A 25,626-nucleotide genomic window follows, 5' to 3' on the forward strand; every position below is an offset into this window, starting at 1 on the left:
CCCCCCTTAAACTTGAGGGCTCTTCCAGCCTCGGTGGAGATCTGTGCCCAGCCCTGCAGCTAGCCTGAGGTTTTAGGATTGTTGGGCAGGTCTGCTTTCAGTCGGGACGGGGTTCCTCCAGGATTTTTCAGGGCCTGGACTGGCCTCAGGTCTGCGGTCCAGATCCCCAGCGTGTGGCAGGCTGTGGGGCATGTGCTTTCTCCCAGGACTGCTCCCCAAGCCCTGCCTTCCGCCTTGGGCCTGGCACCAGCCTCGTCCACAGGAGCAGAGATCCCTGATTTCATTCATAATGTGTATCAGATGTTGAAACTTCGCCCCCGGGATCCTGAGCCAGCTGTCATGCTCCACTACCCCTGAGAGCTTGCAGGAATGTTCCAGGGAAGTTTGACCCATCTTCCCCAGCTCCAGCCACTGCCTTTCTTTGGTTTCTTAAAACGCTTCCTGGCATTTACTTGGTGCAGAGCCCAGGCATTTCTTGACGCGGGGGTGATAGAACCCCTGGCTGGGGAGGAATGCATGCTCTTTGAGAAGGTGTGGGACAAGAGTCCCAGAGAACTCCCCAGGTGCTTTATGAAAGCAGAGGCTCAAGACACCTCTACATCAAGGCCAGTTTCAGCACACTGCTGTTTATACAACAGGCTTTATTGAGATTGTGTCAATACAGTCAATACCATTGTTTTTCTTTTCAAAAAGAAGTTCCATTTTCTTTGATTACCAAGTGCATTTTTCCCGAATCTCCTGTGACACAGGGCACATAATAGGTATGTAGGGAACTAAGCCTCCTATACCAGGTTAGAAATGAAATTACTAATGGAAAACATTTAAACCTTAATCTTTAAAAAAAAAATGAGGAATTAGAATACAAAAATGCACAAGGTGATGTAGTTTTCATTGTTAAAACCTGACACAGTTTATCAAAGCTAGTCAGTTAAGTGGGCACCTGGAACTAAAGTCCCATAAACATTTTGGAAACACCACCCACCTCTCCCCAAAGGCTTCAGGAATGACACTTGGCAGAAACTCAGTTCTGTGAAACAGCTCCTTTGTTCTTTTTTTTTTTTTTGGTTCCCTGTACCCTCAGGGCCCTGGACTTCACTGGGAGCTGGCGCCTTTCCACCTATCAGAATCCTTCCTAACAGGTCAGATGGCAGACTCAGTAAGGATGCTGAGCAGGTGGCCCCATGAGGTATGATTTAAGACTTAGTTCCCATGGTGCTGATGGATGAGAAACCCACCAGGAACCCTAGCCCAACCTGCTCTTGAAGTGCCACTTGGGCAGATTTGGGTTTTCTTTTCTCCTTTTGAAAGTTAAAACGAGTGGTCAAAGGGTCTGCTTGATTTGGAGAAGTTGTGGGTGGGGAGGAGGTCAGCCCAGGGGCCTGAGGGAGCCACAGCCTAACACGTCAGAAGTCGGTGATCAACCTCCTTCCTCAACATGGGCAGGCGGGGTGAGGGCCAGAGCTGCAGCACACCACGCTGGGTCCTCATCTCAGCGGTATCCACTCAGCTTGAACTAGGGGCCAAGGGAAGGGAAGGAGGTCTTGCCTGTTTCCTGCAGAGGGGAGCTCTGATTGGGGAAAACGGCAGTAACACCCACCTCATCCCAAAGGGGCCTTGGCACCCTTCTTCTCAGGGCCTCAGCCTCCTGCGCCCTAATCCTGCTTTGGACAGGAAATTGGAACCAGAGAGTGGAAGGAGAGGAAGCCCCTGCAGATTAACCCCTGGAGTCGACGCACACCCGCCATCAGGCTCTCATTAAGGAGAAGCGGGCGGCTGTCTTCACCCACGAGCTCGTGTGCACCTTGTTCTGTGGGTGAACAGGAAGCTCTCGGCCATGGGGCTGCTGGGGGTGGGGCTGGCAAGCACCCCTTACAGTTTTGTCTGAGTAAAGTGGCTCTCCCTCAGCAGGTGAAAGGAGAGAGGAGGAACACTCAGGCTCACTGACTGCCGGCCCTGCCTCGTGCCACCTGTGGCGGTCCGCAGGGGCCTGGGCGGCTGCCCTCACGCTGAGCAAAGCCAAAGCTGGTGGGTGCAGCCTTGGGGATGGAGATGAATGTGAAGAACGGCCATCCTGCGCCAGGCCCACGCCCCTGCCCCTCACAAGCCACTGTTCTCTGTGGCTGCGGCCTGAGCAGTGAGTGGGGGTCGGCACTGCCTAGGAGCCAGGAGGAGCGGTCACGCACCCGTACCCACTGGGGACAGGCCTGCATCCACAGCCCCACCACTAGGGTTGCAGTCCTGACAGGGTGTCCACACTGGCCACCACGGTCCCCCTCTTCTCCCTTCCCCTGGAGAGAAACAAAAACTCTTCGGGAGATCCATCACCTTCAGCTGGAGGTCCCAGGGCTGCTGGAGGAGCCCCAGCCAAGAACTGAGGGAGGCCACGCCCCATCCCTTGAGCAGGTGCCCTTTGGGGGCCAGCAGGCTGGGCAGGGCTTGGGAATATGTCTCCCCAGGGGAATGGAGGGGGCTGCTCAGCCCCCTCTCACCACTGACTCGCTGCGAAGCAGCCTCCTTCACCACCCGGCAGAGCCCAGGACTCAAGGGGGCAGGGGTCTCCACCAGCCAGGCCGAACGTCCGGGGCCCTGCCAGGGGGCCAGGCAGGGCAGGAATGGGGGCACAACCCCCACCACTGCACAGACATGTGGGGGAGAGGAACTCAGGTCAGCTTCTTCCAGGAAGAAACCTCAGCCTGCGTGGAGAGAATCCAAGTCAGTCTCCCCAGGCTGAGGCCGCGGCCGCCTTTGTGCCCGCCTCTGTTTCAGTCTTTGGTTTTTTTCTTTAAATGGAGGTTCTTGGTAAGTGAGAAGGTCTCTCTACCGCTAAAGAGGAGGAGGCCAGGGCAGCACGGGTTATGTGGGACACAGCAAGAATCCCGAAAAGGAGGAGTGGATGTACTCGGTGGAGTAGAGGCCATTGGCCTGGTCCGAGGGCATCTGCACCCAGACCTGGTCGTTGGGCCGCAGCTGCAGCACGGCCCCGCCAGACGCCTGGTCCAGGTAGCCCTTCTTGTACTCGTCGTAGGTGTACGTGGCCGGCACGTTGTTCTTGTAGAGGGCCACCCACACGTTGGTGCCCTTGACATGCACGTGGTAGGCGAAGTAGTAGACCCCGCCCACGGGGCAGGTGAAGATGCCCGTGGCCGGGTTGTAGCCACTGTGGCCGTTGTAGAGAGTCCGGTCAAATTTGACGGGCATGCCCGAGGCGGGGAAGGGCGAGGTGAGCACAGCGGTGAAGGCGGGCGTGGCATGGGCCGACAGCTCCCCTAGCCCCAACTGGGGCTTCACCCCCTTGCCCAGCACAGCTCCCTCCACGCCACCGTTGGGCAGCTGCAAGCCGGCGATGCCAGTCTCGTCAAAGGCCCCCGGGGCTCCGGGAGGGCCGGGGGGGCCAGGAGGCCCAGGAGGGCCCGTGAGTCCTGGGGAACCTGGCACCCCGGGAGGCCCTGTCGGCCCAGCCATGCCAGGTTCCCCCACTTTCCCCTCTCCAGGGGGCCCCGGCAGGCCTGGTTCACCCTTCAGGCCTGGCAGACCCTGGGGCCCGATAGGGCCAGCTGGACCCTGGAGTCCCGGGATTCCTGAAGGGCCCCTCAGGCCGGGCTGTCCAGGGAGCCCCAAGTCACCCTTCTGCCCCAGGGCTCCTGCCGCCCCTGGTCCTCCAGGGCGGCCCGTGAAACCTGGCTCACCTTTGGGCCCAGTCGGTCCAGGAGGTCCATGAGCCCCTGGAAGCCCCCTCTCTCCTGGGAGCCCAGGTTTCCCAGCCAGGCCACTAGGCCCTTGGTCACCCCGAATGCCAGGCACTCCTGGGGGTCCTATAGGCCCTGTCTCCCCCTTAGGCCCAGGGACCCCACGTCTGCCAGGGAGCCCTGCAGACCCTGGAAGTCCAGGGGGCCCCCCAAGGCCCTGTGGGCCCTGTTCCCCTGGCTCCCCATCCTCACCTGGCTCGCCCCTGTCCCCCAAGAGCCCTGGGACCCCAGCTGGGCCCCTGTCCCCCTTGGGACCTGGCAGGCCTGGCATCCCATAACCAGTAGGGCCTATCAGGCCAGGGGGGCCCCGGGTCCCTGGTTCCCCTTTGGCTCCTGGTGGGCCCTGTGGCCCTGGCAACCCTGCTGACCCTGGTGCCCCCACCCCATCCACCCCAGGGGGCCCCTTTGGGCCCAGAGCCCCAGGCTCCCCCCTAGGTCCTGGCACCCCAGGAGGCCCAGTGTCACCCTTATCTCCAGGGGCCCCAGGAAGCCCATCCAACCCTGGTTTGCCTAAACCAGCCGGGCCTGGGAGACCTGGGGGCCCCGGGGCACCCCCCTGCCCTGGGGCTCCAGGTAGCCCTGGCTGGCCCACTCCATTTTCACCTTTGAGGCCTCGATCACCTGGGGGCCCAGGCTCTCCCTGGGGTCCTGGCTCCCCCCCAAATCCTGGGGGCCCGGGCACCCCCTGGGGGCCTGGTTTTCCAGGAACAGCAATGCCTGAGGGCCCAGGGAGGCCAGGGGGCCCTGGGGGCCCCCGGAGGCCCTGGTCCCCTCGAATTCCTGGCTCCCCCCGAAGCCCCGGCTGCCCTGGTGGTCCAACCTTGCCTGGGAGCCCTGGGGGACCAGCCTTGCCCATCCGGGAGAAGCCAGGGGGGCCGGCGGGGCCAGGTTGCCCGTGGAGCCCAGGTTTTCCGGTGCCTGGTTTTCCTGGGAAGCCAGGAGGGCCGGGGGGACCCCGTGGCCCAGGCTTTCCAGGGGGTCCAGGCTCTCCTTTCAGGTCCATCGGCAACAGTGGTAGAGGCATTTCTGAGAGAGAAAAAGAAAAGAGGCAGTCAGGGGCCTGGCCAGTGGGGCCAGGGGACCTATCTTCCCACTCCCTAGCCAGCATGGGGTACAACTTGAGAAGTTAGGGTTCTGTACCTGCTCATGAAGACCACCCTGGTCCTCCCTCCCTTCTCTCATGAAAGACGCAATTTAGGGGTGGTCTGGTGGCGGTCTTGGGAGCTGCAGGGTAGCCACAGCCAGGACTCCTGGTTCCCAACCTACCCAGGCTGGGCCTCCCTTCCCCAGCAGCCTCTCATCCCTGAGGAACTGTGGTGGAATGGCCACCAGGTGGCACCAGCAGCCCTCCTTAGAGCCAATCGGCGCCAACCCTTCCTATTTCCCCACAAACCTTCCCGCCCCTCCCCTACCCAAAGACCACCTCCGCCAGCCAGCTCCACCCCACTTCCGGGCGCTCTTGGGGTGGGAGGCCCTGGACCCGCATCAAGAAGCAAGTGGAGATGGGAAGGTCTTTGGTGGGATGGACGGGCTGTGGCTGTGAGGGGCCTGGGAAGAGCCGGTGGAGGTCAGGAGACAGGGAGCTGGGGGTGAGGACGGGCCGAGGCGGGGCGGGCGGTGCTCACCCAGGTACTGGCCCTTGCCCTCGCGGAAGGGCGGCCCCACGGGGCCTTTGTGCATGGGCTGCACGTACTGCGCCGGCGGGTAGCCCGCGGCCCCAGCGGCCCCACCGCTGGCGGCCGCCCTCGGCCCGCACCCCAGCAGCAGCAGCAGCAGCAGAGGTGGTGGCAGCGAAGACAGGGGCGTCAGAGCCCCCTGCATGGCGTCCGCGGGCGTGCTGCGGGGAGGAAGGAGAGAGGCCGTCAAGCCAGCTCATGGGTGGTTTGGCACCAGGCCCAGGAGCTCACAAAAAAGATGAAAATTTAGTTATTATTCACAAGCAATTCTCAAAGTCTCAGAGTCTGCAGAAGTTACTACTAAACCTCTCCTAACCCTGCCCATAGCTCTCTGTACAGGCAGGGGTGGGGGTGAGGTTCCTGGACAACAGCCTCCCAAACCATTCACTTGGCAGCCAGATGCCCTTCCAGAGCACCTCTAACCTTGGCACAGCCCTGCCAGACACTGTTTGATGATTACACACCCACTACCACGTGCTGGACTGGCTCTCTGCCAGGCATGAGGCTAAGCTCTCCAGCATGGGAGCTCACTTAATCCTCCCAGCACTTTAACGAGGTATTGTTACTGTCATCTGCATTTTCCAGATGACAAAACTAAAGCAAAAGTCTCTAGGAAGCAGCACTGGGATTTGCCTAAGGTCTGTCTGACCTCACATTAAGTCAAGGCTTTTCTGGGGTTCCCCACCATCTTCTGGATCGAGTCCTTTGTGGGAATTCCCTGGCTATCCAGTGGTTAGGACTCAAGGCTCTCACGGCCAGTGGCCCAGGTTCGATCCCTGGTTGGGGAACTAAGATCCCGCAAGCCTCGAGGCCATTAATTAATTACATATATATGTATGACTTCCCATATATGTATGGGCTTCCCTTACAGCTCAGCTGGTAAAGAATCTGCCCGCAATGCTAGAGACCTGGGTTCGATTCCTGGGTTGGGAAGATCCCCTGGAGAAGGGAAAGGTACCCACTCCTGTATTCTGGCCTGGAGAATTCCATGGACACGACTGACTTTCACTTCACATGCATATGTATGAGTCCCCTCGCTGTTCACGTGAAACTATCACATTTTGTTAACCGACTATACCCCAATACTTCCCAGGTGGCGCTAGTGGTAAAGTACCTGCCTGCCAATGCAGGAGAGATAAGAGACACAGGTTCCATCCCTGGGTCGGAAAGATCCCCTGGAGGAGGGCATGGCAACCCACTCCACTATTCTTGCAGGGAGAATCCCATGGACAGAGGAGCCTGGTGGGCTACAGTCCACAGGGTCGCAAAGACTCAGACACGACTGAAGCGACTTACATGCACACCCCAATACAAAAGAAAAGTTTAAAAAAATTATAAACAATAATTTTTGTAAAAGTCCTTGGTTCCCAATGTGGTGTTCTAATCACTGAATCAATATCTCTGTCTCCAACTCTACCATCTATTGCCTCTTTCTCTGCTGCTCCCCTCCACCATACCTTTGCCCCAGTCACCAGGCAGCCTCACACTTCCGGGCCTTTGCACCTGCTGTTCCTCTGCCTGCAGTGTTCTTCCCCTCACTCGTCCTTCAAGACCCAGGGAAGCTGTCACTCCTTCCTCTACAGAGTTAACCCCTCACTCCAGTGTCCTGACCTAGCCCTGTCTCAGCATTCAGCTCAGCTCTGAGAACAAGGACTGAGTTAGGAAGAAAAACAGGCTCCAGATTTGGATAGCCAGCCTAAATCCTCCATTCACCAGGTAGGGGAGCCTGAGCAAGCGATGTCCACTCTGTGAACTCAGTTTCCTCATCTGTAAAATGGAATAACATGTCCACACTGAAACGTGTACATGAATGTTCATACTGGCATTATTCATAACAGCCAGAAAGTAGAAACAATAGATGTACATCAACTGATGAATGGATGGTGTGGAATATTCAGGATATGGAATATTACTCGGCAATAAAAAGAGGTGCTGCTGCTGCTGCTAAGTCGCTTCAGTTGTGTCTGACTCTGTGCGACCCCATAGACGGCAGACCACCAGGCTCCCCCGTCCCTGGGATTCTCCAGGCAAGAACACAGGAGTGGGTTGCCCTTGCCTTCTCCAAAAAGAGGTGAAGTACTGATAAATGCCACAATACAGATGAATCTTGAAAACATCACCAACTGAAGAAGCCAGGCACAAAATCATATAACTCTATTTGTAGGATGGGTTTGCAATAGGTAAATCTTTACAGACAGAAAGTAGTTAGATGAGTGGTTGCCTAGGGCTGGGGCAGGTAGACAAGGGGAGTGATTATTAATCACAGGGTTTCTATTGGGAACCCCGGTGGCTCAGACGGTAAAGAATTTGCCTGGAATGCAGAAGTCCCAGGTTCCATCCCTGGGTCAGAAAGATCCCCTGGAGAAGGGAATGGCTATGCATTCCAGTATTCTTGCCTGGAGAATTCCACGGACAGAGGAGCCTGGCAGGCAATAGTCCATGGGGTGGCAAAGAGTCAGACATGACTGGGTGAATAACAGACACACACGGTTTCTATTAGGGGTGATGAAAACGTCCTAAACTGATTGTGATGATGGCTGCATAATTCTGAGTACCTTAAAAACCTCTGGATTCTTATATTTTAAATAAGCCAATTGCATGCTATGTGAACTGTATCTCAATTAAGTTCTTTTTAAAAAACTAGACTAGGACTTCCTTGGTGTCCAGTGGGTGAGATTCTGTGCTTCCACTGCAGGGGGCACAGGTTTGATCCCTGATCAGGGAAGTTCTGCATGCTGCAAGGTGTGGGGAAAAAAATAATAATAATAATAATTAAAAGCTAGGCTAGGAGATTTCCTGTTGGTCCAGTGGTTAGGACTCTTGAGTTTCCAGTGCTGGGGGTCCAGTTTTGATCCCTGTTTGGGGTACTAAGATCTCGCAAGCCTGGAGATGTGGCAAAAAAAAAAAAAAAGAATTTTCTTTTCAAGCTAGGCTAACAACTTGCTTCTCAGGATTGCTGTGATGATCAGAGTTGGTACCCCAGGGCGGGTACCCATCAATATCTGCATAGGGGACTAGCCTGACATTTCACACACCCCAGAAAGGTCCCACTTGCCCTGGCATCCCTGCTCTGGGCTCCTCTCACTCCACCCAGGGGCTCTCCACACCTGTGTGTGGCTGCAGGAAGGTGTGGCAGTGGGCTGTGCACATCCAGGGATACACCTGGGGCTGTCTGAAGCTGCAATGCAGTATTCTTCCAAACTCAGTATCATGTGGGCTTTGCAGGAATGAACGTGGGGCTTTGGGGCAGGATGGTGAAGCTGCCAACCCAGCTCTGCCATCAACCTCCCTGTCACCTTGGGCAGGTCTTCAGCCTCCCTGAGCCCAAGCGTAATATTAACACCTGCCACCTAAGGGCTCCCTGGTTTCACATCACTAACCCTCTCAATGACCTCCGACCAGCTCATACAATTACTGTCCCCTATTTTATAGATATAGAAACTGAAGCTTAGACTAAGAATCTTGCCCAGAACACCTGCCCTCAATGCAGGCCACCTGCTCTGTCTGCACCATGACTGGTTCTAGGCCTCCTATTGTGTAGGCCTGGCCCTCAGTTAACTGCTGACGAGGCTCTGGCCAGGCACTGCCCCAAAGTTTGACTTTCTATCCACATTCAGCCCTGCAAGGCTCATCAGCCCTGTTTTACAGGTGAGGCACCTGGAGTGCGGTCAGAGCCTAAACCCAGGCAATCTGACTCTTAAGCCCCAGCCGCTAACCACCGTACCATGAGGCCTCTTGAGAGCGGGATAAAGACCCTCCTGCCCTGGCCACCTGAGCTGGGGGAATGCGGGATCCTCATATATCACAGAGCTAGAATGTTCTGCCTGGAAGGGGAGCAGGGGGTTGGGCAGAAGGGCAGACCTTGCAGTAGGAAGCAGGAGGAGGGGAGTGAGCAGTTCTGGTCTGAATGGGCCAGAGGCCGAAATCACGGCACCCCCACAGGAGGACTCAAGACAGCCCTGGCTCCAGGGAGGACTTCCCTGTAGCTCATAAGGTAAAGGATCTGCCTACAAGGCAGGAGAGCTGGGTTCGATCCCTGGGTCAGAAAGATGCTCTGGAGAAGCGAATGGCAACCCACTCCAGTATTCTTGCCTGGTGAATCTCATGGACAGAGAAGCCTGGAGAGCTATAGTCCATGGGGTCTCAAAGAGCCAGACACGACTGAGCGACTAACACTGCTACTATTACTACTGTTACTACTACTGGGGAGCCTTGGTCCTCTTCCCGTGCTGGGTGAGGCCTCACGGAGGCGGGGGCTGATGGAGACTCAGCTGGGAGGGTGTCTGGGATGGAGAGAACTGTAGAGGGGCACAGGGCATCAGAGGAAGGCCCCCCCCCCAGTTCAGGCAGGAGCCCAAGTAGGGCCCCCTGCCAGCTCCCCACTTCTCACTCCTTCTTGGCAAGGCGGGTCTCCAGGAAGCATCCCCGCCCTACGTCCCCGTGGCTCCCTGAACTTGCCCCATCCTGGCACCTCCTGCTCCATGGAGGTGGGGCGGGACCCCGGAGCAGGTGTTTCCTCTGGAGCGAGGCGTGTCTGAGTGAGAATGACAGCTCACACCTTCTCTGGGGCACCGCCTAAGTGCTGCGTCACAGTTCGCGATTGATGTAATTCCCACCGGATCCCCGGGAAAGAGGAGCTATGGTGCCTCCTCTTCCTATAGACGAGGCGTCTGAAGCTGGAGACAAGCGGGAGTGAGGCGCCGCCCCCTGGCAGCCAGGGTCTGAGCGGAAGTCTGTTAAGAACCTGAGCTCTTAACTGCTGGGACAGACTGCCTCCAGGGAGAACGTGCCAGAGAGCACAAGCTAGACAGAGGCAAACAGACTGAGAAAGGGAAGCTCTTTTCCAACTCCAAGCTGCCTGTGGGTTTGAGGAGGGAAAACTTACTCCAGCTCTTAAAGGGGAGGCGGCCATGCCAGTCCAGGTTGGGGGCGGCGGCGGGGGGCGGGGGGAGAGAGGAACTGGGAGTGGAAGTGTACATATCACAGGAGAAGGGGGCTGCAAAACGATGGCCCGGGCATGGTGCCACATGGCTGCCCAGGTGGGAGGGACTGCCCCCCATGCCAGCCACCAGCAGAGCCGAGGGTGCCTGGGCGCCCCTGCCTCCTGTTCACGGTCATCCCTTTCTCGCCGCCCCCAACCCCGCCTGCCCCTGCCGCAGGCTCCCCAGGCTTTCTGGCCGCTGCACGTGTTCCTTCCCTCGGTTCCCCCTACTGCGTCCCCACCTCCTGCTCCTCTTCATTCTTAGACGCCGGGAAGCCTACTGGATGCCTCCCTGGGCCCCACTGACACCCGTAGGGCCCCCTCACAGCTTCGTCTCCCTCTTTGGCGTTTCTCTTCTCTCCCCGCTCCTCCCCTCCCCTCCATGCCCAGCCCAGGACTTGGCTGGCACAGAGATTAATGGATGATGAACTCAATTTGCTGTCAGATTTAAAGATCACACGAATAACACTCAGACCTTGCGCAGATCAGTGTCACACGGCCCTGGAAGCCCCTTCTTCAGCCCCTCAGAGGGGCTTATGTGTCAGCTAGAAAAGAAACAGGTGGGACATTCACGTGGCCTCGATCAAGAAACTTCAGCTAAGAGCTGCCCGCTCGGGGAATAGGGGCACACAAGGAGGAACAGCCGATCCACTTGCTTGCTTGCTCCTGGTCTCCCCTCATGGAACTGGTTGGCGAGAGCTCTGAGGCTCAAGCCTGGCTGGGCTGTGTGACCTTGGGCAGACCGTCACCCTCTCTGGTAACCTCTTAGGAAGGAAAGCAGGAGCCGAGGCGACCGGGAAGGGGCGGGGCTGACAGGGGCAGGAGGTGGGATGCAGAAGAAGACGCTGATTCAGGGGATGGAGCGGTGGCGGCAGCAGGGTAGACGCGGTGTTTGGACAGCTGCAAGTCCTTAACGGGGATTTCCCCCCTTTTCAACAAATCCCCGTAAAACAGCATTTTGTCCAAGTCAGCGTTTTGTGGCAGCCTGGGCCTCCTCCGGGGGCGGCAGAGGAGGTTGGCTGGGAGCGGGTAGGGTTCCAGGGTCCTTCAGACCAATGAGAGGGGAAAAGAGAATAGACCCCAGCAGGAAGAAGCGGCATGAATACAGACCCTTCTCTCCCTGGACAGGGCTTCAGGAGCAGAGGGGCCTTAGCAATGTGACCCCTCCCACCAGTCCTCTCTCCAACGGTCCCGTCCCAGAGACGATCAGCAGCCTGGGGGTGGGGGGGTGGGGGGCAGGTGATCTTGTGGAATTTAAGGGCCTGCCCCCTCCCCATCCCACTGCACACGTGAGCTCTCAGAGGTCGCGATGCAAAGGGGGGCCTGAGCGCGGGGCGCAGGTTCCCGGCGGAGCGTGCAGGGGTGTGGCCAGTGCGGCCCTGGCCGACCCCCGCCTCCCTTCGCCCCCGGTGGGTGGATGGAACGCAGCTCTGCGCAGGCTCCTGCTGCTCCAAGCCCCCTACCCCAGAAGGGCGGCTGCAGCTGAGGGAGCCGCGGGGAGCTCAGGCAGCCCCGGGGCCTGGCCAAACCACAGGTATGTTATGAGACGCTTCCTGTTGTGGAGACATTTCTGCGGGATCGGCTGTCCCGCTTGCTCCTGTCTCCCCACCGGCCCGGCCGCGCTCTGTTCTCTTCCTGGGTCTCTGGCCCTGACCCATGTCTCTCGGTCCCTCTTTCTCTCTCTCTAAGCCCAGTCTCTACCACTTCAACAGGTGAGCAGCATCAGGCTCTCCCTATCAGGGGCCCAGCCCTGGGCGGGGTGGGGGGCCCTAAGGCCCTTTACATTCTGACTGCCCCTGAACTCTCATTCCAGCACAGCTACTTTCCAGCTGTGTGGTCTCAGGCAAGTAACTTAACCTCTCTGAACCTCAGTGTCTTCATTTGTGAAAGGGTTAACTGACATGGTCTAAGCCATCGGCCCCTTCATGCTGCCCTGTTCTGCTACCCTGATGGCCAGAGAGTCCTCCCTTCAGTCTAACCTTAGTGCCTCCTGCTGCAAAGCAACATCTCCGCCAACCTTTGAAAACCTCAGGTGACTTGCTGCCAAAAGCCAGGACCTTGTGAAGTTCCCTAAAAGTCAATTATCTGGGCTTCTCAGCCTTTTCTCTGACTGCTCCTGAGATGCTGCTGACTAGGGGTCACACAGCCTGCTCAGGCCAAGGACGGAGTTATGGATCTTGGAAAGAAGCAGAGGAACTGCCCTCCTCACCCACTGGGCATGATGCCCACCCACCCCACCCCCCGCCGCGACTCCACACTTCTCCAGGGTTCCTGAGCCCCCCATCCCCCACCTCTCTCCCAGCTTGCAGAAATCAGGAACCCTTTCCCATCCCCCTTTCCTGAGTCTCAGATGAAAGGGGTCCTGTCTCCTACTCAAGGTCCCCCCAGCCCCTCCACACCTCTTCCTCAGGGCTGGGTTGGGGGGCTCACTGTCTGTGGGTGCCTCCCCCAGTCCCAGCCTCTGCATCCCAGTCTATACAGGCCTCTCCCCTGCCCCCGGTCAGCCTCATCTTTCTCCAGCCCTTCTCAGCCAAGCTTCTTGAAAGAACTCTCTCTACCCCTCACCCTCTCACCTCGTGTGTTTCCTTCTCACCAGCACTGCCTCCCGCCTTGTGACCCTGCTTTCCTCCTTCCTGGAAAGGCTCCTCCTCAGATTCTTCTCTGCTCCTTCCCTCTGCCCACTTTGCAGACCCAGGCTTGACCCCAAGGAGCTGGCTCAGACCTCTTCTCTTCTCTCTGGATGTTTCTCCTACAGTTTCTAGCTCTCCCCAGCTCCCACAGTTCCAATCCCAGCACCAGGGACTCCCATGTCTGTTTCCAGCTACCACTCCCCTGAGCCCCAGACTCTTGAGTTCAACTATGAGCCAAGCATTTTCTCCTGGCTGTCCCTCAGATACCTCCACCCAAACTGCTGTCATTATCTTCTTCCCTATTACGTGCTTCTTCCCAACTCCCTGGTGCCCAGGCCAGAAATTAGGACATCACTCCTCACACTTCTGACCCTTCCTTCCTTATGTGGAATCTCTCTAGCCTATACACTGCCTTAGCACAAGTAGGAAAGGCCAACTTCTGTCCAGCCAACTCGGGCTTTCCTCATTGACTTTCTGCAGTGTCCTTGAACAGTAACCGACCTGCACAACTGTACATGACAGCCCTGTTCCTTCGCCCCCAAACCCCCAATCCAATCTTGCAGACTGTCTCCTCTGTTTCTCTCACTTCTCTTCCTTCCCCTCCTCCCCCATTCTCTCTGTCCTAATACAGACCTTGTATTCTCCCAACACACAGCCCAGAGCCGGGCACATTCCAGCCATTTAGTAAAGGTTTGTTAAATTGCCAGATCCTCACCTGGATTATCAAAACTGTTCTCTCCCACCCCTCAACCTCAGCTTCTCTGTCTTCCTCAGAACATCCTATAGATACTCCAACAGTGCTTCTCAAACTTTAGTGTGCATCACACGATTTTAAAAACACAGGCTCCTAGCCCATACCCTCAGGGATCCTGATTCAGTAAGTGTGGAGCAGGGCCCAGCATCTGCAGCTCTAACAACCACCCAGGTGATGCTAATGCTGCCTGTATGTGAACCAGACTTTGGCACAGCTCTGCCATGGCCCTCCCCGCTCTGGATTCTCCAATGACTCCCTAGTACCAAAGTGATAAATCCCATGTTATTCTGCAGTTCATGTGGCTTACTGGAGAAGGTATATAGTCGTCCCTCTGCATCCACGGGTGATTGGTTCCAAGACCCCCCGTGGATACCACAATCTATGAATGCTCGAGTCTTTTATATAAAATGGTGTGGTATCTGCATATAACCTATGCACATCCTCACATATACTTTAAACCATTTATAATACCGAATACAATGTAAATGCTATGTAAGTAGTTGCTGGGACACAAGGTAAACTTAAATTTTGCTTTTTGGAAATTTTGGGAATTGGCTTTCAAGTATTTTTGATTCACAGTTGGCCAGATTTGAGAATGGACGTGGAACGTGCAGATACAGAGGGCTGACTGTACTTTAGACTCAGTGGTAATGCGGATAAAGAAAGCAGAGAGGATGGCAAGATCATAGTGAGGTTGGCAAACCCATGAGACCACAGCTGGTAAGGAGACACACTCCAGGTCTAAGAGTCATGTTTGGGAACCAGCTTGTTGTGGGAACCATGTGGGTGATTGACATGCCCACCTGTGACCCTTCCGCCACGTCTGTGTCTCTGAATCCAGATCCTCATCTTCCTGTGTATCTGAGGCATCTCCTGGTAGGTCTCTCTCCTGTCTCTGTCACCATCCCATTTGCCCACCCTGTTTGTCTTCCTCTGCTCTCTCGTGCCTTATACCCAGATCCTGTTAGAGTTCCAGGCTCTGAAATCCCTAGCTGCTGGTCACTTGATGGGAGCCTCCAGAAGGCGAGCATTTGTGGCCTTAATGCTAACGTCAGGTCTGGGGCTGACCTCCCTAGATGATCCCTGAGCAGCCCCACAAGGTCTGGGTGGAGACTTGCGGGGTTCAGTCCCCATGACCTCACTGTCCTGCAGGTCACTGAGACTCTGAACCTCTCAAATTTAGATGTGCAAGCATGAAGACTGTTTCGAAGCTAAAGAGCTACCTGGAATCTGAGAGTTGGGGGATGGAGGGAGGAGGCTAGGCTGGGACAGGGCTGCCTGGAGAACACCCTATCATCCAGACTGATGGCAGGACAGGAGTGTCGCCTCTGCCCACCTTGTCTATACAATCAAGTTTCAGTTCCACCAAGAGTCCCAACACCCCTCACCCCTGCAAGTGAGGACCTTAGACCACAGGGGACCTCAACTTGCAAAACAGCATTGGAAGGAGGTTTTAAGGACAGATCAGAGTTCAACATGCCCATAAAGGCAAGAGATGGTGGAATACTCCAAATTGAGTGGACAAAGAAGACTGAGGGGCTTCTAGGATGGATTATATCTAAGAGGCAGAGAACCTGTGGGTCTGAAACTTAAGAGGGAGCGATATAGGCTGGAGATAAAAATAGGGCTTCATTGGTGGTGTTGCTGCAGCCTGGATGAGGGCCATGGGCTCACCCTTAGGGAAATCACCTATGTTTAGGGGTGAGAGGAGCACCAGCATCCTGAATCCAGACACCCCAAACTTCTTGATGTTTCCCTGTACCCACTGCCCACCTTTGCCTGCACAATCCTGTTTGTGTGAATTGCCCTTTCTTTCTTTCTCCTCTAGGTGGTGGTGGTTTTGGTCACTAATTCATGTCCGACTCTTGTAACCCCATGGACTGTAGCCTGCCAGGCTCTTCTGTCCATGGGATTTCCCAAGCAAGAATACTGGAGTGGGTTACCATTTTCTTTCTCCAGGCAAACATGTCATTCCTCATTTAAGACCCAGTTAAATGCCTCCTCCTCCAAGCAGCCTTCCCTGCCTCCCTCAGGCAGAACAGCTCCTCCTCCAGGGCCTGTCTCCCCCAACACCCATCTTATCCTTAGCTGGGGCTCAGCATATAGTAGGTGCTCAGTACAGTCTGCAGCCTAGGTGCTCTAACTCCTGGCCTCTGACAACCCCACCTCCAACCTCCTGCCAGCCTGCAAGATGGCTTCTCATAGGGTCCCTTTTCCTTGGTGGCTCTTCCAGAGTCCTTCTCAGCTCTCTGCTGGAGGGGGCTTGGGCTGACCTCCCTCCCTGAAGGCGACTAGGCCCACTTCCCAGGCCACCAATCTCTGCTCATCTCTGAGGCTAGCCAGCCCACTACTACCCTGGGGAGGAGCATCTTGGGGGGCAACAGAGTGTCCAGGGAGGTAGGAACAGCCAGGTGGGGGCAGATGAACCAGAAGAAGCTGGGCAGCAGACAGGAGCCAGGGCAGCCGTGTATCCTCAGGCAGGTAGCCAGGGGACGAGCCCTTCCTCGCCAGGGGCTCAGGCCTCAGCTGGTGCCATTGCTCACTTCCCAGAAGAGGCCTTGAGCTTTTGAGCGAGACCGGACATTGGAGGGCCACCAGACCCAGGCACCCCCAGGCCCTAGGCTGGGCCCCGCCTTCTCAGCCGCCAGTCCCCTACCCCACCCCCACCCCACCGCCTTCTGGTTCACATTTGCAGCCTTTTCCGGAGCGCCACCCGCCGCCCGCTGCCTCCGCACGCCTGCCAAGATTCCTAGGCCTTCGCGGCTTCCCTGCGCGGTGGCGGCAGCTTCAGTGTCGACAGGAGAGGCTGGGTTGGGCAGGGAGGGGGCCCGGCGGGAGCCCGGCCAGGCCACTGCACCCAGGCAGGCCAAGCAAACACGGCCGCGCCAAGGAGCTGGGGCGAAATAGTTCACAAATGAGAAAAAGCTGCTTCCGAGTTGGGCCGGAGGGAGCTGAGGTCACCTGCAAGAGGGGCTGCCCGCTAGGACACCCTGAGTCGGGGAGGGGCTTCCGCGGCAGCTGGGGGGAGCAAGGGCAGACGGCAGCAAGCATAGGCCGCAGGCAGCCTGGGATACTGAAGAACCCCTGCCCCCAAATCTAGCTTACCTTTCAGGTCGGAGGGGCCTCTGAAGGTCCCAGCAGAGACAAGGCCTGAGAATTGAAAGAGGGAAACTGAGGAAGATGCCAGGAGCTGGGGAAGCCTCCTGCCCTAACTCACAGCCTCCCTAGGGCCTACCATGGGCTTTTTGCCAGGAGCTCCTGCTGGAACACTGGCCCCCAACCTCAGTCTCTGCTCAGGAAGCCAAGATGTGTGCCCCGCCACCGACTTCATTCATTCCATGCACACTCAGCAATGCCCACAGGGGACCTGGCCCTGAGCTGCTGGGATTCTTCCTGTCCTAGGGCCTAGGCTGAGGAATCCCCTTCTCTGTGCCAGGGTCCAGTCTGAAGAAGTCCCTACACCCTGCCAGACCCTAGGCTGGGGTGGTCCCTACTATAGACTAGGGTTCTATCTGGGGAATCTCCTACTGGGTACGGAACCCAAGGCTAGGCCTTGGCTCCTAGGCTCAGTGCCCTGCCCTGCCCTGAACTAGCACGAGGCATCAGACAAGTGGCCATCACACAGTTGATCAAGGTCTCTGGGCCATGGGAGTACACAGCAGGGAATACTGCCCTCCCTTGAGTTTCCCTAGAAGACTTCATGTAGGAAGGGGCTGGATCCTGAAGGGTGAGTAGGAGTCTGACAGGCAGGCAAAGTAAGAAAAGGAATCTCAGGCAGTAGGGAGCTGCTAGGCAGGCACAGGGAAGGCCCAGAGTGCCATGAGGTTGAGAGGATGAGCGGGAGCTGAGAAGGCCGGGCCAATTTAGTGGAGAGCCTTAAATGCTATGCTTGCGTTTCTCCATGAGGCAATGGGGAGCCATGGATGGTTGTTCAGCAGGGGACATGATGTGGTTACAGCCCTCGATGGCCAGGTCCCCATTTCTGGCTCAATCAACCATGGTACCTGATGTCGTAAGCCCTAGTCCAGGTCACACAGCAGAGCTGGGGCCGCAGTCCAAGCCCAGACATGAATCCCGGGTGGATGGGGAGGGGATGCCTAGCCAGCCCACCTGGCAGGGAGGCCTGCCGGCCGCGTCACTCTCTCCCCCAGCTGCTTGCTCGCCTCTGCCCGCTCCCATGGAAACTCTGACATCCCAGCCCTCTCCCTGCACAAGCAGCCAGCTGCCGGAGCCAGCGGCTCCTAGGCCCTCTCTCCAGCTCAGCTGAGCCCTGCCCCCATCCATGCCACTCTGACACCGTGACCCCAGAGGTGGGTCATGAGGCTGCTCTCTCTGAGGGCCCAGCCTAGCTGACGGAGCGTGGGTGGGAGGTTCTCACTGCCCAGCTTGACCCTGGCTTCTCTGGCCCCAGTCCCCACCCTCACTGTGAGGCTCAGGAAGAGGAAGTGACTTATATTGGATCTGGGCTTTTGAAAGATGAACACAGATTTAACTGGGTGGTGGTGGGGAGAGGTAATCAGTCCAGGCTAAAGTAGCAGCATGTGTGAGGGTATGGAGGCATGAACGTTGTAAACATAATTGAAATAAATAAATGAACTAACTAATCATAGCTGACACTTATTATGCACCTACTGTGTGCCAGGCTCTCTGCTCGTGAACTGTCTCATGTAGTCCTCAGACCAACCCAATGAAGTATATGTTCTTTGTCTTTCCTTTTTACAGAGTGGGAAACCAAGGGACAGAGAGGTTAAGTAATTGGTCAAAGGTCACACAGCTCATGATGAGTAAAGCCTAGGCTGTTGGTGCCAAAGCTTGGGCTCCTGACCTCTCTAAATACAGATGGTTTGAGATGAGAACTGGATGAGGTCAGCCTGAGAAATGCCTTGAATATCAGAATCAAAGACTGATACTGGAAAAGACTGAAGGCAAAAGGAGAAGGGGTGGCAGAGGATAAGAAGGTTAGACAGCATCACCGATGACATGAATTTAAGCAGACTCTGGAGATAGTGAAGGAAATGGGGTCACAAAGAGTCAGACAGGACTTAGCAACTACACAACAACAGCAGCATCAGAGACCCCAAGCACAGCTTAAAGCTGGCTCTCCATGCCCTTCACACATTAGCCCTTAAGAATAATGGTCTCTAGAAATCCCAAGTATAAGGAATTCCCTGTCAGTCCATTATTTAGGACTCTGTGTTTCCATTGCTGTGCCATGGGTTCGATCCGCGGTCAGGGAACTAAGATCCCACGAAATGCACAGTGTGGCAAAAAAAAAAAAAAATCCCAAGCATACTTTATGCACCAGACGTAGCACTAGGCATGTTCCAGGCGTTTTTATCATGCTCTCCTGTAACCCTGTAAGGCGGGAACTCTATTGCTTTTTTGAGGAGGAGGGTTGAGGCCCAGAGAGGTGACATCCATTCTCCATGGTGAAGCACCAGGGCTAGGATCTGAACCTTGGGGCTTGCCAGCCCTCAAATGGCCAAAACCCGGTTCACTTGGGCTTCCTGGAGACTGCCGCCACGGTAATGCTCCCCACTTCTCCACCCTCATCTGTGCTGCCTCAACCCAGACGGCAAGAGAGACCAGCAAGGCTGGCAACAGAGTGGGCCGCTCCTATCCCGGGCCTCAGGAGCCCACTCCAACTGACCAAGGCTCCTCAGTCCTACTAAGTAGGAAGGTGGGGCGGGCGGGTGTGCCAGGGCAGGGCCTGAGCCCGCTTCAATGGGACTCTGTTCTTAACCTGCGCTCTCAGCTGCCTTCCCTAATCTCCTGAGCCCCTCCCCTGGCGACATCGCCTCCTTGCACAGTGCCTGCCTCCAGCTAAATCCCAGACCAGAGGTGGGTGGGACAGTCTGCACCCCCTTGTCCCCCACCATCTTCTGAGAGCTCAGGCTCCCTAAGGACACTGGCCAGGGCCCCAGGCCCGCTTCCCCATCCCAACTTTCCAAACAGAGGTGTGGATTGATGGCCAGGAGGCAAAGAGTTGACTCCTCCCAGAGCGGGGCTCATGGAAGAAGTCTCTGTTTTCTGAGCCCTTACCGGGAGCTGGCCGTCCGCTAAGAGTCCTGCTTAAAAAATCATGACAGGGTATGAACCGCTCTGGAGCCCAGCTGCTCACATTCCTCTCTCAGCCCTGCCTCTTACTAGCAGTGACCTCATTCATGTGTGCCTCAGCTTCTTCATCAGGAACGTGGGAGCAATTCCTACTTCGCCGAGCACTGGAGCGGATGAAGGGCGGTCATTTCAAGTAGCCGACTTCCACCAGCGCTGGGCATTAAGGGAACATTTGATATACGTTTGCAATTATCATCGTCTCCATCGCCATGATTGGCCTCCCCCAAAGCCCTGTGTGAGATTAAATTAGAAACCCTATTTTACAGATGAAGAACCGGAGGCTCAGAGACAAGTCACTCGCCCAGGTCTGCCAGCCAGCCCGTGGTGAATGATGCCAGAATTGGGACCCAAGCCCAGTGAGTTCACAGATGATGAGGGCAGCCTCGCGGCTCCCTGGAGCTGAGGGCCAGCATGCGTGCGTGCGTGCGTGCGTGTGTTGGGTTTGGGGCGGGGGTGGGGGGGTCCTCCACAGCCCCTCAGCCCCTCCTGCCTGACCCCCAGGGGCTCCGCTGCCCAAGCCCCTGCCGCCGCTGCAGGAGGGGGCTGTGCATTCCTGGCTAAGCAGCCGGATTTGCTGTGCTCCGGGAACTATGAAAAGAATGTTTGCCACGAGCTGAGCCGTGGTCGCCTGTCAGAGGGAGCGTGGCCTGGAGGGCCCACGCAGAGCTGAGTGGCGGCCAGCAGCCGCCGCAGTGGGAGGGAAGCAGGCTAGACGGGAGAGAGCTCCTGGTTAGCGAGGGCAGTGGATGCTGCAGGGGGCTGGGGACTGGAGAGTCGGCTTCCTGGGGCCTTTCGGGAGAAGAGAAAGGACCCCTCCCCACACACAAGCAACACTGCTCCTCATCACAGGCTCCAAGGAGATCCGAGGAGGCATTACTGGCCCATCTCATGGATGGGCTTATGGAGACCCAGGGGGAAGCTCACTGCCATGGCAGAATTGAGACCCGAGGCCTGGACCCCTTCCTCCCAGAAACCACCTGCCCTGACGGGGCCCACCAGGTCCACAGAGCATCCTGAGATATCAGAAAACACCATGCCAGCCCTCACAGTCGTAGCCGCGCTTCCAGCCTGACTTTCTCATGATTACTGCTCCCCACGTTCCCTGTCCCTCAAAAAAGTACCTTGTGTATGACAGTGCCTGGCACACGGTGGACAGATGAGAAACAATTAAGTTTCCATTCCCTTCCCCCACAAACCGAGCCCGGGAGAGGGCAGGAACCCGGGAGGTCAGCGAGGGAGGAACATGAGCTGTACATCCTTATGGACCTAGGAGCAAATCCCAGTTTGACACTCCGAAGAGGGGCGCTTGGCCAGGTTACGGGCCTCTCTGAGCCCTCCACTTCTCCCTCTGTTAAATGGGCTACCGCCCTTTGCCTTGCAGCAGAGTAATAAGGACTACATGAGATATGCAAACACAGGTCCTGGTGCATCGTGGCTGCCCAGTAAACTCTTATTGTTACTCTCCCCCAAGGGGACAGAAAGAATTGAAGTTAGAGAACCTCTGATGACAAGGTCCCCTCCATCCTAGGTTCCGGATGGCCCCTGTGAGAGGAGCACAGCCTCTGCAGGGAAGGGAAGCCGGCGCCCAGGGTCCCATCCTCGGGGCTCAATTCCTCCACTGGCTGCTGTGTGACCCTAGGCGAGTTCCTCTCTGAGTCTCTGTAATCCCGTCCAGGAGATGAGCCAGCAGTGCTGGCATGGCTCTCTCCAGGAGGCAGTAACCCTCTGCCACCCACTTCTTCTACCCTCTAAGAGCCAGAAATCTCAGCCTGCATGGGGACAGTCACCTCTCAGTTCAAAACTTTCCAAGAATCTGAATGGAAGAAGGGCCAGGCCCTCCCCCGTCCCTTCCCAGGATCCAACCAGAGGGGTGGAACAGACTCTGATCAGAAGTCTGGGTGAAAGTTCTTGGCTCTGCACCCTGATTATGTGTGACCTGGGATTACTCCTCACCTCTCTGCAGGCAAAAGGACCCTGGAGACCAGCATTAGCGTTCCCATTTTATAGATGAGGAAACTGAAGCACAGAAATGGGAAGACCCTTACTCAGAGTCACATGGAAAGTAACCCCATCTGAGTCCCAAGATCAGCTCTTCCCCTCACTGCACATGCTGCTTTCACTTAAGACCCGCTGTCCACATCCCACCACCCTGGAAATGCCCACAGAACACAGCAGGCCTGAAATGCCCTTTCTGGGACCAGGACTTCCCTAGCTGATATCTGGGCACACTTGTGCACACACATGGCCCCACACACCCACTTAGGCTTCTATACATACATACTCAGGCCTCACAGACACTAACTAGCCCCCAGACTCATGGCCATACTCAACAGTCAGGCCCCTGCACCTAAGCATACCAGACCCTGGGCTTCAAACCCACATCTCCCCTTGATCTGCCTCCTCTGGGGTCAGACCACAGCCATTCAGAGCACGGTTCCTGGCCCACCCTCTCCTCACCCCCACAGTCAAGCATCACTGAGGCTTGTCCAGTCTCTCTCCTTATTCCTCTCCATCTGTACCTTCCTCTTATCCCCATGGCAACCACTCACCTCAGCCTCTATCATCTTCCTCCTCAACTCTTGTCCAGCCTCCTAAGTGGCCTCCTTGCCCCCCAGAGCAACCAGAGTGATCCCCAATTTGCACCACTCTGCAGCTCACACCCTTTCTCTGAACAAGGTCCTAGGAAATCTGACCTCAAAGTAGCTGTCAGTCCCTCCACCTCACTCCCCCACTGTGTGAACCGTGAGTTGTGAGCCGAGCCGGCAAGTACTCACCACCCCCTGAGAGAACTCTGCAGCTTCCCACCTCCACACCTTGGCCTATGCTGTTCCTTCTGACTGGAATGTCCTCATTTACCCTTTCCTCCCTCTGCACCTGTCAAAGTTCTTCTCCCTGAAAGCCCCAGCTAGAGTCACCTCTTCGCTGCCTCTCCTGATGGCCCCTCCACACACACTTCGGCTTACAAGGTGCCTCCCCCCATGTACCTCAGTGGGCACCCTGAGACACAGCTGCACCCCATATGAGAGGCTGCTGCGCCTCTGTAAGTGCCTGAGGCCACAGATGGGACTGGTTCATCTGAGGCCCCACTCTCCTACAAGGGGAGCCCCATGCCTGCCACTGGGGGGCCTGGGGTGGGCTAGGGGACCAGTAGGGCAACCAGCCTTCAGTCTGGCTCAGACCCGGAGCAGGGGAGGAGGTGGGGTGCTGAGGCTGACAGCCCTCTTGGCTATCTGCCTGCCCCCTTCTTGCTAGGAGATATATTCACCTCCACTTTTCTCTCCTCTTCCTCTGAGCCAGAGAATAAGCGGAAACTCATTTTCACTGTGATAGACAGAGTGAAACTGGAGAGAGAGACCCTACTGAGAAAGCGTGTGTCTGTGTGTGTGTGCACACGCATGTGTGCTGTCCTGTCTGAGTGCGTCTGGCTGGGCCATGTGGGGCCTGCCATGTGTCTGCAGGAGTCCGTGTGGGCGTGCGTATGTGCGTGCGTGCACATGCCCTGTCTGTTGTTGCAGCGTCTGTCGTGGTGTATGTTTCAGTAGAGCATGTTCTGGTGTGTGATGTGTGTGACTGTCAATGGGAGGGAGTGTAGCTATGCAGCTGTGCGTGACTCTGCGAGTATGTCTGTGGTGTGTCCTCGTTACTGTTTTGGGGTAATTGCACGCCTGAGGGCCTGTCTGCATTCACCAACCCAGCAAGGGGCCAGTGGGGACGGCTATGCACTGACCGAGACCACCAACTCCCCGCACAGAGTTGCTGCCCTCTGCATCTCCGCTTCTGAGGTCTAAGTGGGCTCCCGGAGGGCTCCCCATCTGCTCAGGGCAGTGAGCGTCAGTCCCCTGAGAGGAACCCCAGACTCCCTAACCCTCCAGCGCCCCCAGGTCTTCCAGACACCCAAGGCAGCTCCCTGGGAGGTTGCCTTCACTAAGGGCGCTCCAAGGAGGAGGTGAACCCTACCATCAGACAAGCGCACAGATCTTAGCAAGAGATGCTGATGGCAAACAGGAGGAAGGGCTTCCGGGTTGCCAGGGTCCCCTGAGGGAGGTCAGTGGTATTTCTGTGTCAAAAGCCTAGCACGTTCTCACACACACCGAGGACCTCACGTAAGCACACACTGATTGACACACACGAATGACACACCGACAGACACTCGCTGTCCCCCTCACACCCCACAAAGGCACACACTGACAGGCTCACACACTGCACACACACAACAAGCAAACTCCGAGGGTCTGCCCTTCAAAGCTTATGACTCCCAGGCTCCTCTGGCTGAACAGTGTCTCCCCACGGCCCCCCACCAACCCCAGGGGAATCCTATGGTCACTATGTCTCCAGCCCCAGGACAGACACTGGGGAGGCAGTTCTGGGGCCCCCAGATCCCAGCTCCTCTGAGTCAGGCACCAGCCCCCCTCACCCCTCCGCAGGTCTCAAACCTGAGCTGCAGCAAGGTGCTGAGCCTCTGGCAGAGACAGCCTTCAAAACCCCAGTCTCGGTTTGGGGGATGCTGTTAGGGCACCCCGAATAGGAGGGACTTGGGGGCAGAAGCAGGAAAAAAAAACCAAAAACGGGAAACCGGGAGGTGGCCAGCTAACTAGAACCAGCAGAGAGATGGGGAGAGGAGATCCTGAGGTCTACAAGGGGTTCAGGGGGACTCTAAGGCCCCTGCTCCCTCCTGACCCTGAGATGGAAGCGTTGTCATCCCATTTCACAGGTGGGAAGGGAGACTCCCGGAGGTGAAATGACTGCTCCGAGCCACATGGTCAGGGATTCCACCCTGGGCCTGTCTGAAGCTGGAGCCCCCGCTTCTGGGAAGGAAGGGAGGAGGGGCTCCCTCGTGCCAGCGCCGACCCCCGGGCCGAATCCCCCATCCCGTCCTCACCCCGGAGTCCTAGGCGCCGGCCCAGGTGTCCCCGACGGTTTCGGGAGAAGCGTAGGCCGGGTCTTGCCCTCGGAGCCCCCAAGCCCGGCAGCCGCGCAGCCTCCTCCCGCTTACCTGCAGGGGCGGCCGCCGGGCGCCGTTCCTGGCCCTCGAGGGCGGCCCGGGGCGCGCGGGCTCCAGGCAGGGGCGTCGTCGGGGTCCGCGCCGGCGGGGCTCCGCGTCGCTCTGCCGGCCGCCCCTCGCGGCTGCCGGAGTGGGCGGGCGGCGCGGGGGGGCCGGGGCGGCGGGAGGGGCGCGGCGGGGCGGGGCCTCCTCCCTCTTTCCACAGCCGCCGCCAAGGCCCGCGCCCCGCCCGGCCGAGCGCGCGCCCAGCCCGGCCTCGACAGCCGCCTCCCTCCCGCGACCCACTCGGAAACCCCCACCCCGCGATATCCCGGGCAGCGCAGCCCCCATGCACCCTCGTGCCACGCACATTGTGCCAGCGTCTGGGGCCCCCTGCACTCTGGGGCCACCCGTCGAAAGGAGGACACAGACCCAGAGCTGGCTCCGGGGAGGGCATGGTGTGCTGAGCGCGGGGAAGGGGCGGCACCGAGATTGTGGTTTAGTGGCTCAGTCATGTCCCACTCTTTGCGCCCCCAGGGACTGAAGCCCACCAGGCTCCTCTGTCCACGGCAAGAATACAATCGCGGTCTGTGTCTCCTGCATTGGCAGGCGGGTTCTTTAGTATGGAGCCACCTAGGAAGCCCAGCACAGGGATGGTGGGCCATACGTGAGCAGTTGTCGGAAGGCTTCCTGGCAGTGGTGACCTAGCCTGAGGGCCAGGACTTAGTGGGCTGGCGGGAG

The 25,626-nt window shown here is 57.3% G+C and overlaps 1 protein-coding gene across 4 annotated transcripts; it reads right to left on the reverse strand.

Moving 5' to 3' along the window:
• Window positions 1–624: 624 nt before the first annotated feature.
• Window positions 625–25,054, reverse strand: COL8A2 (collagen type VIII alpha 2 chain). Of its 4 annotated transcripts, XM_086379318.1 has the most exons (4): window positions 24,898–25,054; window positions 16,893–16,937; window positions 5,372–5,583; window positions 625–4,772 (listed from the first exon to the last, which is right to left on the reverse strand). In XM_086379318.1, exons 3-4 carry the CDS (start codon window positions 5,565–5,567, stop codon window positions 2,854–2,856), a joined length of 2,115 nt encoding a protein of 704 aa, XP_086235444.1. In that variant the 5' UTR covers window positions 5,568–5,583; window positions 16,893–16,937; window positions 24,898–25,054; the 3' UTR covers window positions 625–2,853. The 4 variants fall into 4 exon arrangements, with proteins under 4 accessions (XP_086235444.1, XP_086235427.1, XP_086235437.1 ...); XM_086379301.1 differs by lacking the exon at window positions 16,893–16,937 and having other exon boundaries at window positions 24,898–25,033; XM_086379311.1 differs by lacking the exons at window positions 16,893–16,937; window positions 24,898–25,054 and adding an exon at window positions 12,977–13,110.
• Window positions 25,055–25,626: the final 572 nt, after the last annotated feature.

The sequence above is a fragment of the Bos grunniens genome, chromosome 3 (assembly GCF_055505025.1).
Source record: "Bos grunniens cultivar Pamir isolate PY7600 chromosome 3, Bosgru_T2T1.0, whole genome shotgun sequence".
NCBI classification, from domain to species: Eukaryota; Metazoa; Chordata; class Mammalia; order Artiodactyla; family Bovidae; genus Bos; species Bos grunniens.

What these genes read in the sequence shown, in the direction of transcription:
- COL8A2 (XM_086379318.1), bottom strand. Translation starts at nt 5,567, where the DNA reads ATGCAGGGGGCTCTGACGCCCCTGTCTTCGCTGCCACCACCTCTGCTG. An exon ending in GGGCAAGGGCCAGTACCTGG is followed by an intron (nt 4,773 to 5,371) that starts GTGAGCACCGCC and finishes TTTCTCTCTCAG; the next exon opens with AAATGCCTCTACCACTGTTG.